We start from the raw sequence: 17,508 nt of genomic DNA on the forward strand, positions 1-17,508 counted from the left end.
CGATTTTGAAGAAAGCAATAATGAACTTTTTGAAGCCACAGCACGTTTGGTAACTGACAATAACTGATGATGTTAAATTTACACAAATGTTTCAGACACGAAATGAACCTACCTTCTGAGTAGTTTCTTTCATTTTGACAAAAAAAAAAAAAACTCCTTTACGCACTTAGTAGAGCTGAATTTTTTTTTTATGAGTTTTTTTATATATATTTTTACAGCTATGTGGCTGGGCTGGTGGATTTTTTCGCGTTTACAGACTTTCCCTCAAACGAAGTTTAAAAAAAAGGAAGACGAAAATTTCAAATTCAGTGTATAAAATTCTGAAATTTGGGGGAGGGGAGTAAAAAAAAAACTAGTCTAATACTAAAAATGAAATTTGTTCTTCTTTATATTTCTTTTGTGACTTGTGACCACGACTAGTATATTTAGCTCTATATCTTTTATAAAAATTTTTGGTACTTACTAAGAATCCAGAAAACACGCGAGAAATGAAGTTTTTCGGAAAAACTTGAAAAAAAAACGGTTTTTTTTCAGAAAAACTGACCATAGCAGCTGAGATTTTTCTTTCGCCAGAAAAATAAAATAAAAAATAAAATACTCGCAAAACATGCATTTAAATGCTTGACTATTAAAATTTCCCTAACCGCATTGTAAAAACATCGCCCCTCTGCCGCCTATTTTCCTTTCAGAGAGTAATCGTTTCTTTTCTGTGTTCTTTTTTTAATTATAATTAGCATTATAGTAATTGGTGTTACAGAAATGAAAAAACAACAGTAAAACAAACAATCAATCAAATAATTAACTGTTGTCAAGGTAGTGTAGTGTTTAGGAGAAAAAAGAAAAATACTTCTAAAACACACTTTTAATTGTTAGAGTTATACAATTTGGCTAACTGAATTGTAACAATACCCACTGAACTTCATGGTCAAGTTTAAATTTGAGTGTAAGTGAAACCAGATTTGATTTATTTAAATTGCTGCATTTTGGGAAAATAGCATAACTTTGAACAACTCAGTCTTATTGTTCACCTAAACCATAAAATAACTATAAGCCTTGAGCTGAAGTGCAACTTTTTTCTCTTTTTTTTTTTGCGGAAAGGGAAAGTTTTTTTGGGGTTTGTTTTCTCCTATATTTAATAACCTACAGCGGAGAATTTATGTACAATTTTTGAATCTGTCCTTTGAATTCGTAATTGTATACCGTGGTGTTAAATAGCAGCAGTTATAGTTTGTTTCTTTGTATTGCAAAAAAAGATTGGTTTTTGGTTTAATAAATAGAATTAAATCTCTGTTGCATGCTAATTCAATTTATGGTCTATTGTTAAGAAATTCTCTTGTTTGAAAATGAAACTATTTTCATTGAAAATATCTCAGCTATTATTCTAATGGGTTTAGAATTTCCATATTTGTTTTGGTTTTTATTATCACAATTTGGTTTCGACTTTTAAATGAATTCGGCGTTTAATATTTCTATATATCTTGGTGGTCTCTGAATTCCTGCAATTAAAAAAAAAGGCTTGCCTTGAGTAATTAATGTAAAATAACCAATTAAACGAGTAATTAAAATGAGTAACTATTTAAATGAGCTGATTTGTACTATTTATTCAATTTATTCTTTGATTAATTAATCATTTTAATTAATTAAAATGAGGGTACTTACGTGTTATCCCGACCACACTTAAGAAGTTTAATCTGTTTAATTTTCTGTGTGCACTCTCAGATAATTAGTTTGACTCGTTGGCCTGAGTGAGATAAACTACTATGCAGGTACATTAATTAAATATTTAATATAGAAAGTTGGTTAAATTAAGTATTTCAATATAACGCGTTCTGGGCGGCCTGCTTTCCATAATTCTCTGTTGTAGTTTCCAATGTTTTTTTTTTTACTAAAGTGTTATATTTTCATCAGATTTAGGTATATTTCATTACTAACCTAACTTCACTTCTTGATTGTGGTCGGGATAACATGTAATTACCAAAATGAGTAATAAGTAATTAATGTGAATAATTAGTGGTTATCAAGTTTGATCCTCAATTCTTAAATTTTCCCAAGAGACGTTACCGCCTCTCCGGAAGGTTTTTTGAAGCCTCTCAAGAAAACTTCTCAAGAGGGCACACTTTTTGAATACAATGACGTACTAAGAAGTAATCTAAGATGAAATCTCCCTTTTGGAGATTTCAAAGGGAGGTGAACTCGGCTCTTTACATTTTTTGACCGGATCCTGCATTTTTGGAATTGTAGCCTAGATATATATTTCATGGAAATGTAGTGGAAATGGTAATATTCCATGTATATATATATATATATATATATATATATATATATATATATATATATATATATATATATATATATATATATATATATATATATATATATATATATATATATATATATATATATATATATATATATGGAAATGTAGCCTAGATATAATTGGAGCCTGTAGCCTGTAATTGTAGCCTGACAACGACACTAGTCCTGCGAGTCCAGAGGACATGTCGGTCATGTGTCAATCCTAATACTCGGTCGTCCGCCTGAGATTTTGGCTCTCAAGTACGGTTGCCAACTGCCAACGTCTAAAAAAGTGCAAATCAAGGCCAAAGAGAGTGATTTTTTCTTAAAAAGAGTGCAAGTAAAAAGCTTTGCGCATCCCCTTTTCTGTATACCCTCTGAGGTAAAAAAGAGTGCATTATCACGAAAAGTGTGCAATTCGGCAACCATGTTCCTTGGGTTAAATGTACTTTTGACGAATATGAACTCAACTCGGTAACTGGTAACAACCACACTGTAATGTGTAATATCAGATGTGAGATATACATTTATTAAAAAAGAAAATAAACACTATTCGCCTTTTGCCTGCCAAAAAAGGCAGTAAGCTTGGAAGGACAAGCGAGGTTATCACTCTCAGCTAAAAAAATAGACGACATAATAAACATCAGAAAAAAAAAGTCAGGTTCAAAAAGGGCTTAAAAGTAGAAAATAAACTTTTTCTCGAGAATTTAGACTACAAGTGAAAACGAAGGGTGCAAAACGGTTTGGCTTTACATATTATAATCTAATTATAATTATTATAACTTTGATTAAATTAATCAAAGTTATAAATCAATAAACGGAAAATGTCGGTGACATGAGGAAAACAAATTAAAAAACAACAAAACATGCAAAATCCATTCCGTTTGGTGTTCCTTGTCCTCACATTCATGTATTCTCAAAAAAAAAATTATTTTCTACTTTTTAATTAATTTGAAAACGAACTAACTCTTTTATATTCAATATTTTGACTTTTTTGTCTTCTCTAAGACAAAAACTATTCATACCTAAGATTCAAACCTAAGTTACAGCGGCCACAAGTGTGGCCACAGGAGTTCAATAACCCGCTGTGCTATCAAGTCTTGTATAATAGTGTTTGTTTAATATTTTTTACTGTACCAAATCCCCCGCTTATGTTGTTTTATTTATACAAGGGGGAGGGGAATTTTGATTTTCTATTATTCCACTGTCATGGACAGTGCATATACTGACAAAACTTAGAAATAATAGAACATTCGGAAGTACTTGAAAAATGGGTAACAAATTTAACAAATTTGTAACATAAGTACAAGCAACTCGGTGAGTTGAGGTAAACGAGTTAAAATAAAACTATTAAAACAGAAACGAAAAAGAAGGCAAAGTCAGGCCAACGAAATGTCAGAGGACCATTTTAATCAGGTTATTTTTTGCCTGCGGCCAGGGGTGCCATTTTGGTGGGGGGCAGGTGTGGGCCATTGCCCACCCTAATTTTTCTGCGGGGCCCAAGCTTCCTCCCAAAAAAGCCTTTTTTTTCTTTTACAAAATATACAGGAACAAAATTACAATTAGCAATTAGTCAAAATTTTGAAAATGCTACATTTATATATAGATTAACTTAGATAATAGTGAGATTAATAGTGCAACTGGGTCGTGCACGTGGTCCATCGTTCAAGTGGTCCTACTGATATTTCTTCATCCTCCCACGACCATCCATGTCAACCACAGCTGCTACGGTACCCTGCACAGGTTTCAGCAAATAGCAAGCTAAGACGGTAATTTGATCTTTCCTATTACGGAAAGCATCCTTGGCTTGAGTACTCAGTTAAGGGAAACAATGTTTCTGTTTCTGCTGCAGACACTTTGGCGGGAGGTCCACCCTTCGTGGACAGAGATATAGAGCAAGGCCTTTCATCGAGACCGGCGTTAGAAGATGCAAGGACATCTCAAGCGTTCTAGAAGAGCATGCGAAAAAGTGACCGCCACAGGGGCAGTGCAGTTTCGTGGACGAAGTTCAAAGCTATACAAGCCAAGGAGATGCAACCCATCGCATCTGTTTTGTCAACGGACAGGAAAAAGGAGATGAATGACAACAGGGAACACGTAAAGGCTTTACTGAAAGTAACGGCCCTACTGGGGCGACTGGGTACAGCCTTTCGCGGCCACGATGAGACTGAATCTTCGGCAAACAAAGGACATTTCGTCGAAACTTGCAATCTTCTCGCCGAGTATTCTCCCACGCTTTTCAACAAGCTACAAAGACGATATGGCCACTATACGTCCCACGAATACCAGAACGATATAATTTCAGTTATCAGATCTAGGCTTCGGTCTACAATAGTGCAAGAAGTTAAGCGTGCCAAAAACTTTGCTGTTCTTGTCTACGAGACAAAAGATAATTCGAAGAAAGAACTGCTCGCCATTCTTCTGAGGTACTCTGACGAGGGAAAAGCAAGAGAAAGACTAATAGGATGTTACCATATGAAAAGCCTGGATGCTGAGAGTTTAGCCAGCTTCATTCACGACACAGTGGCGAAACTTGGTCTCGACTGGAACTATTGTGTTGCTCAGTGCTACGACGGAGCAAGCGTGGTGAGCGGGCCCTTCTCTGGTGTTCAAGCGCGACTGAGAACGAAAGTGCCACAAGCAATATACATTCATTGCCATGCGCATAGACTAAATTTGGTCATTGCAAACTGCGTTGAAGGTGTTGGGACTGTTGGCTCATTTTTTTCGTTAGTCCAAAATCTGTACACGTTCATTTCCAACAGCAACACCAGACATCAGCTTTTTGTCGAGTCCCAAAAGGCTAATCAACTGCCAGTACTGGAATTAGAAAGGAGTGCTGCGACAAGATGGTCAGACTGGCATCGATTAATAACCAAGATAAGACACCGATATGAATATATTCTGGATGTACTCTCTGCAGTCAGCGAAGGAGCTGATAGTTAAACTCGAGCAGAAGCAGCTGGGCTCCAGAGAAAAATGGAATCTTTCACAGTTATATTCCAGTTGCTCTATATGGACGATAAACTCCCTTTCTGAGCAGCTTCAGGCAGTTGATCTGGTAATATCTAGGTCCCGCACCTTGATTCAAGCAACAAGGAAGGAAATAGCTGAGCTGCGCTCTGACACTTCATTTGCATCGCTTTCGGAGAAGGCAAAAGATTTTGCTGAAGGTCTTGAAATTGAAGTACCTACGTGAATGGACCCGCGACCGGATCCTCCTCTGCGGGTCAGAAGGGACGACCTAGAAGAACCCAAAAAATTATCAAACACCTGAAAGAATTCATGACCACTTCGACGTTAGGAAAAAACTGTTGAATCTGACAATAGAGCTCCAACTCTAGCAGAATAACTAAATACAGAATATCTGGAGACTGTAGGTCATGTGACTGTAGAATTTGATAGGTGTTTTAGAGAAAACCTTCCATTACCCGCTGGACTCAAAGCTATGAACCTCAGCTCAAACATATTCATCAATGCACGGTTCCTCAGGCAATTCTTTGAAATTTATTCAGAAATAAACATTGACCAGATTCTTCTTGAGGCCCAAGCTGGTATTGCCAAGTGGTTTTTGCTCCAGGAGGAGGCAAAGCCGAAGAACTTCATGGACGTCATCGATAATATCGAGACACTTCCAGTGGCCTATTCAGAAATTATCAAAGTTCTTCATATTGCTGCCAAACTTCCTGTCACGACAGCCAGCAATGAACGCTTGTTTTCTGGGCTGGAAATAGTGAAGTACTATCTGTGCTTGACCACAGGAGACGACCGTCTTAATCACCTGCTTTTGATCCTTGTATAGAAGAATTTAGTCAAAAACTTGGATTTCGACCAGCTTGTTGACGACTTTGCGAAGATAAAACCACGACGGTTCCCCTTGTTGCCTTGAGTGTTCACTGATCTGTTTCAAAATATTTTATTATTTTTTGATTTTGTAAATATACTTGATCGAACAAAGTTTTGCATCGTCATAGCCGGAGCGTGACTCCGATTTGGACTAAAGTATTTACTGTAAGCAGCAAGTTGAAGAATTCGGCTACAGAATATGCTTTAGTCAAAGCGTGAGTTTCTACAGAGGTTCGGCTTTCGTCAAGTTATAGGTTCGGAAAAGTGGAAGATTCCCAAACGGCTTTTTTTTAACATTGCACATACCGTTTCCGCTTTCTTCAGATATCTGGCCTTTTCCGAACCTATGGCAAAAGAGCGAAAGAAGGAAAGGCAAAGTAATTGAGACAATTTCCTTAATTTTTACGGTAACTCCCACGGAAGGCAGTTTTTTTTTCGGATAAAGCTAGAGGCAATTTTTTTTTTTACAAGCCTGCTTCGGGGCCCATGTCGATTGCTTGCCCACCCTAAGGTTTGGCTGAAATGGTGCCTCTGCCTGCGGTAATTGATAAGGCAAATATATCGTATTCACTAACGTGGCTTCCAAAAAGAAATAAAACCCACCAAATTTGCACTTTTAGGCAAAAAAAGGTAACACTCGTGCGCATGGGCTCTTCTGAACTAGGCACTACAATAAATAGTAGAACCATTCGATTCCTCGTTCAACACTGTTCCCAAATATAATGGTTAAACTGCACCCCTTCCCCCTTCTAAAATGGGGTCTTATGTAGCCCTAGGCTACATACAACGCCTTGCTCATTCTGTTGGCTTGCATTGTTTTTCGTACTCACCTCTGATCTACGGATGGTATATAATATGAAATAATGCAAAGTAAAAAAATGGCTGTTAAAATCGCAGGTTCACCCGGTTTTACGATAGATGAACCTCCTTTATAATCATTTGGAGGGCTCTTTTTTGAATTAACTGAACTCGATCATGAAGCTCCACGGTGAAGCCGTAGTGCCCTAGGGGGCAAAGTAAATTCCCTGTCTGCACTAGTTTTTATGGTATAACAAATACAAGGAAATAATATGAGCCAGTTCGCTTGAGTTAATTTTCTTCCATAATCTGTGAAGTAGTAATTTTTGTTTGTTTTAAGTTTAACTTAGCTCTTTACTTCCGCAAGAAAGAATTCTTTATTATTATTCAGTTACTTAATCAAAAGTGTAACGACAAAGATTATGATTTCGGCAACTAAACGTGTTTATTCCCTTTGGGATGAATATTGCTCAAACTGGAATATAGTCGTACAAAAAAGAAATACTAAGGACTACTTCTCCATTAGTTATACTCAATGTCATTTGGTGAGTCCGTATGTTCAAGCAGGTGAGTCCGTATGTAATTGGTGAGTCCGTAATTGTCAAGCGCAATTTTATAATTGATAAATCAGACAAGATTTAAGGCTTCAATAAAATAAAATCAGGTCAGTAGGCAAGCTAAGACAATCACTAAGCAGATAATTCTGCTCAACCTGATTGGTGAAAGATCTTTCATTTGTTCTGTTTTGGTTTTTTGGTTTGTTTGATTCAATTCAGTTTTTATTCTGCTCTGTTCGAGTTTACTTCAAAAGGTTAATTTTTTCTCCTTTTTTTTCGAGCACTTAAGACGGCTTGGCGGAGATCCTTGCCAAAATACCTGCTATTGTCATCTTCGCTTCTTTTCTCAGCTATTTAATTATATTACTTATATATATATTTTCTTCTTTGTCGTACATCATTTAAGGCGTTCTAACTTTTGAAATTAAAATACGGGGAAATTCAAGATATCCCACCAGAAATTCGTTAAAGGGGGTATTAAATAAAGCGTTGCCAATGCTTTGAAACAAACTGCACCATTTTTCTGACTAAAATTGTACCACAAGAGATTAATTTGTACCATCCGAACAACAGGTTAAAAATTTGCCGACAAAGAAAGGAAATTTTCGATAAACTAAAGCTTGAGTAGGTACCAGGATCTCTAAATTGTATCAAAAACGGTACAATTGCACCGCATTGGCAACGCTGTTGCATTTACATCTCTTTCTCTAGAGGAAATGGTTGTTTGATCTTTATTGTGAAACCGCCTTCAGGCTCTACGGTTGACTGATGGGATTTTAATATGAAAATCAGAAAACATTTTAAGTGTGAAAAATTCTGTTCACACAGTAGAAACTGATTTTAACAAAGACAATGCTGAAATGTTTTCTGTCAAAGTATTGTGTGGTGTATACCTGGCAATAATAGCGGTTCTAATCCATCAAATTTTAGTACCAAATTGGCCAAAAACAACATACTGTATATTTAATTTTTTTTTTGATCAACATTTCACAGAGAGTTGGCTAAAGTTTTTTTATATATACAATCTGACTGTCTTAAAACGGAAGAAATAATTAATTTTTGAAAAATAAGTTTTTATCGATCTTATTGTAACTATTTGGTAATATTAAGAATGGAGGGATAGCCTATCAAACAGTTCGTGGTAACGAAATGTAAGTAAGGAGCAACCCGCCTCAATAGTAGCCGAAACTCTAAAAACAGAATTTTGATACCAATAGATACACCAAACGAATCACATTTTTATGCTGATTTCAAATATATAAGTTTCTTTAAGTTTAGTCTTGCCCATCAAAAGTTACACGCCTGAGAAAAATTGCCTTACTTTCGAAAAAGGGGGAAATACCCCCTTAAAGTCTTAGAACCTTAATGAAAATCACAGTCAGATTCAGCGTATCAGAGAACCCTATTGTAGAGGTTTCAAGCTCGTATCTGCAAAAATGTGGAATTTTGTATGTTTTGCCAGAAGAAAGATCACTGATCCGTGTTTATTTGTTATTTGTTTTTTTTTTCCAGGGGTGATCTTATCGACCCAGTCGTCCCTGAATATCGCGGGAGAGCTCATTCGAACGGAAATTAAAGGTTCAGTGCCCTTTTTAAGTGACCAAAAAATGGAGGGCACCTAGGCCACCTCCCACGGTCATTTTTTCCCAAAGTCACCGGATCAAAATTTTGAGATAGCCATTTTGTTCAACATGGTCGAAAAATATATTAACTATGTCTTTTAGGATGACTTAATCCCCCACAGGCCCCGGAGGAAGGTCTACAAGTTATGAACTTTGCCCAATGTTTAAATATAGTAATGGTTATTGGGGAGTATATAGAAGTTTTCAGGGGGATTTTCTTCTGGAAGAGGGGGGGGGGTCGGGGGTTACGTGGGAGGGAATTTCATATGAAGGGGGTACCGGGTTTCCAAGCATTATTAAGAAAAACGAACAGAAATTAAATATAAAAAAAAATGTTTCAAATGAAAGTAAGGAGCAACATCAAAACTTATAACGAACAGAAATTATTACGTATATGATTGGGTTCGCCCCCTTGTCAATACACCGCTCTTTAAGCTAAAGTTGTTTTTAGTACTTTCATCAGAGCTATTTATTCTAATTAACGGCCTTTGTGATTAAGGGTCATTCTTAAAGAATTGTGCCAAAATTCAAACTTTAGCGTAAAGAGCGACGTATTGACTAGGGGGGCGAACCCCCTAATATACGTAATAAAAATATACGAATATTGAAGTTTGTTACATAAGTGAATTCATAAGTTACATATATTTATTACTAATAAAAACATTCGTAAATAAAATTAAAAGTTCTAGTGCCCTTTTTAAGTAACTAAAAATTGGAAGAGAAATTAGGACCCCTCCTCCGCCCCTTTTTTCTCAAAATATTCTGATCAAAACTTTGAGAAAGCCATTTAGCCAAAAAAGTAAAATTAATATGTAAATTTAGTTTTAATTATTCATGTGCGGTGAGCCAAAATTAAAACCTGCATTAATTCAAAAACGTTCAGAAATTGAATAAAAAAGAAGTTTTTTTTTTTTTTTTTACCGAAATAAGGAGCGACATTAAAACTTAAAACGAACAGAAATTATTCCGTAAATGGAATGGGCTGTCTCCTCCTCAACGCCTCGCTCTTTGCGCTAAAGTTTGACTCTTTATCACAACTCTATTAAAAAAAAAAAAACTTTAGCGTAAAGAGCGAGGCGTTGAGGAGGGAACAGTCCCGTTCATATTTGGAATAGTTTCTGTTCGTTTTAAGTTTTAATGTCGCTCCTTACTTTCAGCAAAAAAAAATAAAAACAAAAAAAAACACTTTTTTTTAATTTAATAACACACAAGGCTGTGTGTCATATCTTCAATCATATCGGACCTCATGTATTCTATTGCTCTTTCCAGAGAAAATGGCCACCAGGCGCCCGTCTCTGAGGGCTCACAATCTCTAAGCGAGAGGTTGCCCGTTTTCAAAGAGCATGTGACTACTAAATATAACCGCTAAACAGACAATATAAAACCCCTAACAAACACAACTCAAACGCTTAGTCTCTGGTAACTTAGGTCCATGCTCTGTGATCTATTTAAATCATAGACCTTAAGCCTTGTAGGTCTATAAATTTCACTTTCAAGAACCACGAAAAATGTTTTAGTCGCAGTGAGTGTTCCTAGACCACTTGTTCTGATTATTCTGGTTCTAGTTCAAGTTTTAGAATTTAAGCCTTCAGTTGTGGTTTTAGGACTTAAGTCTTAAAGTTTCGGTTTTGGAACTTAGGCCTTATAGTTTTGGCTTTATAACTTAAGCCATAAAATTCCAGATTTAGGGCTTAAATCCTGAAGTTCCGAAAAGTCTGTAGACTTTAGTTTCAGGGACCACGGAATATGCAGCAATCACAGTGAGTGTTCTTAGACTCTATAGGGCCGTTTTTTTAGCACTAAGATCTTACTTCTAAGATCTTTCATCTTTCTGCAAAGATTATCGTTTTTTCAACTCATCTTTGTTCTAAGATCTTACAGCACACTGATGTTAGCAAAAAGCGTGAAAGACATCCTCTTTCTACCATATAGAACAATGATAAGAGAACTTTGATGATATACTCATCATTGTTCTCAGACCGCTGATCAGAGCAGAAAGATGAAAGACATTTGCATAAAAACAACAAAAGATGTAAGATCAAAGATTCAAAGATTCTGCAAGTTCAAAGATTTCACTTTTAAGTGTACTCTGACAAAAGATATAAGATCTTAGCACACTGATGAGTGAAAAAACGGCCCTTATATGTTCTGATTATTCTTGTTAGTTTTATTCTTAGAATTTAAGCCTTATATTCCTGGTTTTAGGATTAAGTCTCATAGTTCTGGAACCAGTGGCGGATCCAGGCCCCCCCCCTTGCGTAGTCAAAAGTAGTGTAATTTACTTAATTAACTCAAGTTTGCGTTACTTAAACTTGCTCCTAACGCAAGTTTATCGGATCGACCTATTTCGCGCTCCCCCCTAAAAAAATTGTTTCGGATCAACCTACTTTGCGCCCCCCTAAAAAGAATCCTGGATCCGCCCCTGTCTGGAACGTCTCAAAACTTTAGTTTCAAGGGTAGCAGAACATGCAGTATTTAATGTAGACGTGTTAATGTTCCGGTTATAATTTTTAAAATAATTTTTAAGTGTTTTAAAATAATTGTTTTAAAATAATAGAATAACCGACATATTGTTGATACTGATTAAAATATACCTCAAATGGATGACGCTAAATAACAATTATTCGAGGTTTTTTGCAATTATTTTGAAAAAAAATTAATTACTACTGAAGCTGAAAGATATTAAGACTCCTTATGCCATTATACAAGTCAAATTCAAGCTGGGTTTGGATGATTAATGTAGTGAGTCTTATAGAATTGAATTTGGAAGATTTGGATTTTTATAATGTCACTTGGTAATGAATTTCAGGTACTTCCAAAGCATGGCGAATTGGTAATCATTTAATTGGAGTAGATTAATTAATAGTACAATAAACGCATGATTTGATAACTGGTAATAACTAACTATTAGTTAGCTAATAAGTAAGCAAAATCGGCAACAAGAATGTCAAGTAGTAATGTCAACGACATAAGGCATGTGTCCTTGTAGGAGACAGAGATCAGAAAGCAATACAAGGGGAATCTTCGCAATAGAACCCAAAATATAATTGTTAGAAATAAAAAAAAAACATTACATTAGAGTACATTATAATTATGTAACAAAAACAACACAATAATTAAATGTGATTGTTTAAATGAAGGTTAACATAATCGTGAGCTATAAGAAAGTATTCCAACGTAAGTTAATTTATCCATTCGGTAATCGTATTATCAAATACCAGCTACCCAATTGCAGATTCTTTTGTCCTTGGCATGGCCAAAGGATATATATGGCATTTATTTTTTGAAAAATATCCGGGAACAAAGGGCTCAAAATTTGATGCGCAAAGGGCTGGTGGGAAAGCCAAATTTGTTTTCTACTTTTTGCTTCTTAGAGAAGGGGCGGGGCGGGGGGTGTTTAACGAGTTCCTAGTTATGGGTGCCAGAAGGTGTTTAAGCTTTATTTGAATGTCACGTTTTTGCAAATCCTCTATATCACGCATTAGATATGCAAGTAAAATATGTTTTTGCTTGGTGTTATCCTTGTTTTAATCTCACGAACGCCTTATATAAAAGTACGTAGGCCTACTCGTTGAAGCTGGGGAAGGTGCTCAGAACGTATGCCTGGAATTTCACTGCCTTTAAGATTGTATTCTATAGTTTCTTACAGTCTTTGTGTAATTTGACTGGTTTTTACCTTTTACCAATACCCCCCTCAAAAATCATCCCGGTAAGAACCTTCCGGTACGTATTTATACGTACGTATTTATACGTACGTATTTATATGTACGTATTTATTTCCTTTTTTGCTCCTCCTACTCTTGTTATGCCGATTGAATTGCAGAATTTTTGTTGTAATTGATAAAAAAATAGCAATTACTTTTGCTGAGAATGGGAGAATGTATGTTTTATTTTGATGAAAAGAGCAGCAATTATTTAATTACATTTTATTTGTAATTTAATTATTTGATTACAATTACATAGATTATTTTAATTACCGGTATTATTTTGCAGTGGTGACGTAAAAAGTGGTGACGTGTAGAGTGACGTAAAAACTGTTAGCTGACTGAAGATGTTAATATATTTCTGGATTTAATTGGAAAATAATTGAAAATAAGTAAATGCTTGCATTTTATTCTGACAGAAAAGACACAAAAATCAGCTACGGTAATTTGAAAAGAGCTATGCGATATCTTCTGGAACGATTGTGTTCACATCCTAAAACAAACCAATCTGTATTGACTTATTCAACCAAAAAACATGATTAAACTATTGAATAAAAACATTCGATCCAAAAATTTAATAATCAAAAACTTATTCAATCTAACAAATTATATCTAAGACCACACTGGCGAAACAAAGTGAATGAAAAGCGAAGAAGAAATAAGAATTCTTTCTTTCACTTATAAGATTGCTTCCTTTTTCTGTTCTTTTTTCTCAAGTAGTTTCTACTCCTTGAGCACTTCGAAAAGTTAGTTTTTTTTTAGTATTACCTGGGCACTAAAGACGGCTTGTTGGAGGTCTTTTCCAAAAATCCACTGTGTTTCGCAATTCTCTTTCAGGGGATGAGAGCTATCCGTGTCCTTGTTTTATCCTTTAGCTCCTTCATTTTTTCTTGTTCTGTTTCCGTTCAATCTATTCTCTTCTTTCTTGTTATACGGTTAATATATTTAATGTTTGCCTTTTTTTCTGAATTGAGGAACCTTATATATTTAAAATCAGCTTAAAATCCAATTCTTTTGATGTATTTATTGGTATCAAAATCCCGATTTTTAGAATTTCGGTTACTATTGAGACGAGTCGCTCTTATTATACAATTAGTTACCACAAACTGTTTGATGTGATGCCCTCATTTCTCACTTACGAAAATATTTCAAAAACTAGAGTTGTTATCAAAATTATCTTTATCTTACCCACAGTACACGGGAAGCTTGTAGTAGTGGATACTGGCAACAGTGTCAAAAAGGAAAATAGCGAGTGCCATCTAGCCTTAGGTGTTTTTTTCCGTTTTAGAGTAACCTAAAACAAACAGTTATTTTTATAAAAAGTAGAGGTGGGTATAAAAATGAATTTGATCCCCAGTAGGTCCTACATCTTAAAGTTGTCTAGTCCACATAAATTGCAAGTTTTTCCAAGCTAACCTGGGCCTGCTTTGTACAAACTGGGTTCACTCAAGGCCGTACCCAGAGGGCGGGTTAGGGGGGTTTGAACCCTTCTCGAAGTGTTTATTTGACTCGTAAAAGCGTAATCTTCGAGTAAAACCTCCTCCGAAAAAAAATCCTGGGTACGGCTTTGGTTTCACTTCAGAAAAAATGCTAATAGATTATTACTTAAAGAAAAGTTTTATCTTTAATTCCATGACAATTCTATTCTATCCATTATCCTATGTCTTTAAAAAGGAATCAGATTACTTTTGATTACTGCCTCTGATTGCTTTTTTATGAAGTAATCAGAGGCAGGGATGTACATACGGGGTCTCTAGGCCGACACCTCCCGAAATCCTAAAACTTTCTAAATTTATAGGTTTTTCTTATTCAAATCATTTTTTTATTGGCATTTTTCACTTTGTCAGATCACCACAAATTTTATGTTGTGTAACATATTGTCTTTTGAATTACCATTGTCTAAACAAGAAAATGGGACGGTTGTGAATTTTGAATAGTTGACTTTTGCTCCACTCTATAGGCAATTATCCGCACAAGTAAGTGTAGAATTAGTCCTTCGTAGAATTATTATATATAGAATTAATCTCTTGTAGAATTAGTAAGTGTGGAATTGGACCCTTGCAGTGTATGTAAGAACAAAATTAGACACTTGTAGAATTAGTAAATATAGAATTGGTCCCTTGTAGAATTAGTAAGAGCCTCTTGTAGAATTAGTAAGCATGGGATTAGTCTCTTGTAGAGTTAGTAAGGGAATTAGTATAAATCGGCTCATAGGTTGCACTGACAAATCATATTCCCTTGTACCTAGAAAATCGATTTTACTTTGTTCCACATTATGGAGTAAGACATGTGTATCAAGGTGAAACTCATATTAGGCCTTGTTGGAAAACAAATAGATAAATATAAATTTAATTGCAGAAGCTCTTCGGGCCTACGGACCTCGATTGACCGAATATGAAAGAAATGAAATTCGACATTATCAAGAAATATGGTTCCTGGGTTTGGAGGGAAGAAAAATTCACGGAGACGATGGCGGACAAAACAACGCAGGGTATGATGATGACAATGGAAGCTATAATAAGGTAATAACTATCTAAAGTGGGCCACCCTTTAACTCACTCTCGTTAGCAGTAGAGGTTTGTATGACCCCCCCCCCCACCGATTTGTTTTAGCTACAATCCCCTTAAGCAGTTTACCCACATTTGGTATTATGGATACAATCTCTGCATCCAAGCACCCCCCGTCTATCTATAAATCTGGATAGGAGTGCCTCTCACCCCGTGAATACTTTTTCTAATTACACCTGATGTACTGTTACATAAACACATTTATATTTACTTATTTTTATTATATTTTAAGCCCGAACTGAAAATAATCTATTTATTGTTGCTTGTAAAACTCGGTTTTAGGTGAGGCTTGAGGCTTTAGTTTAGCTTGAACTCATTAAACAGAATTAGTTTTCATAGTACCAGGGGCGGACTTCAGTTTTTGGGATGGGGAGGAACCAAATTTTTGGTGACTGTTTTGACTTGCCAACTCAATCAAGACAGAGGAGGTGTTACAACCCCCTTCCCACGCCCTATACCATCCTCTGGGTCTTTCACTAAACTTAACACCAATCTTTGTATTTTTTTTAAATGGCAGTTTAGCTTATATGTAGTTGTATTTTTTAAATTAAAACAATCTTTTCATTTTTTTCTTAGAAAATCTCAGCTTTAACAAACGATTGGCTTCAGTAAAAAAAAAGGCTAATCCTACAAATTAAAGTTGGGAGCCCTTTTCCTTCCGTAAACGGTAAATAATGCGCCGTAGAGGAAGATATTTTTATTTAAAAGAAAAAAAATCTATTTGGTAAATGTCAGTAAATGAGGAAAGTATATTGCACAACAGCTACATGTGAACTGTAGATTCAAGTTTATTTAGAAATTTTAGTTTTTACACAGTGTATTTCTAAAAGTTTCAACTCCTATAAATAACTGTTAAAAGAGATCCTAATTGAAATTAATTAAGAAGCATCATATATATCATTTATCCATGTATTATCTTTTGAAGTCACAATTTATAGCTTTCGTTCACGAAATTCTCTAGTTAACTCTTATAGAGTTCCTTAAAGGTAAGGAAAAGTTATCCAATTTGACTATTGATTTTATCTGTTTTCTTTTTTTATTTTTTGTTGTGCGCATAGGGAAAGAACTAAAATTTTTTTGATAATTAATTTAAGAAAGTTTAGGCTTGCGTGATAAGTACCGTGGAAATAAATTTATAAGAAGTGTCAAAAGGTTAAGTATACACTTTCACCAACTAAAGTATGTGAAAAAAGAATTTTCTAAGTCTATTGAAAATATTAAAAAGGTAAATTGCAACTTTTACCTAAGGTTACCAACTAGTTTGACATGGTAGACACCATCTTGTATTCTAAGATCTAACACTATAATTTGTATTTAAGAACTCAGTTGGGATGCTATTTTAATATTTATCAATTTTACTTGAACAGTGGTCACAGAGCGTGCACGAACACAGTTATAGTCTCTGAATTAAATAAAAAAAACAAGTTTTTTTAACTGAAAGTAAGGAACGACATTAAAACTTAAAACGAACAGAAATTATTCCGTATATGAAAGGGGCTGTCCCCTCCTCAACGCCTCGCTATTTACGATAAAGTTTTTTTATTGTTTAAAAAAATAAATTTGTGAGAAAGTCAAACTTTATCGTAAAGAGCGCGGCGTTGAGGAGGGAACATCCCCTTTCATGTATGGAATAATTTCTGTTAGTTTTAAGTTTTAACGTCGTTCCTTACTTTCGGTTAAAAAACTTGTTTTTTTATTTAATTTTTGAACGTTTTTGAATTAATGCAGGTTTTGATTTTGGCTCACCGTACATGAATAACTAAAACAAATTTTTCATATTATATTTGGTTAAATGGCTTTCTCGAAACTTGTTTAATTTTATTTACGAACGTTTTTATTAGTAATAAATATACGTAACTAAGAATTAACTTACGTAACGAACTTCTATATTCATAAATTTTTAACGCGTATATTAGGGGGTTCGCCCCCTAGTCAATACCCTGCTCTTTAAGCTATAGTTCGAATTTTTTTCCAGTTCTTTAAAAATGACCTCTAAATCACAATCAGTTGATCAGTTGAAAAACTTGTTTTTTTTATTTAATTTCTGATCTTTTTCTTTAATAATGCTGGGAAATCCGGCGCCCCCTTCATAGCAATGTCCCTTCCCCGATGAAAACTT

The 17,508-nt window shown here is 35.0% G+C and overlaps 1 protein-coding gene across 1 annotated transcript in view; it reads left to right on the forward strand.

Moving 5' to 3' along the window:
- The window catches only part of LOC148951764 (uncharacterized), a 243,061-nt gene that overhangs the window by 120,540 nt on the left and 105,013 nt on the right, over positions 1-17,508 (forward strand). The window contains exon 5 of the mRNA XM_089089323.1: positions 15,181-15,344. Within this exon, the coding sequence (XP_088945449.1) occupies positions 15,181-15,344 (164 nt within the window). The remainder of the gene's footprint in view (positions 1-15,180; positions 15,345-17,508) is intronic.

The sequence above is a fragment of the Artemia sp. Qi Xiang Cuo genome, chromosome 5 (genome assembly GCF_049724085.1).
Source record: "Artemia sp. Qi Xiang Cuo chromosome 5, ASM4972408v1, whole genome shotgun sequence".
NCBI lineage: Eukaryota > Metazoa > Arthropoda > Branchiopoda > Anostraca > Artemiidae > Artemia > Artemia sp. Qi Xiang Cuo.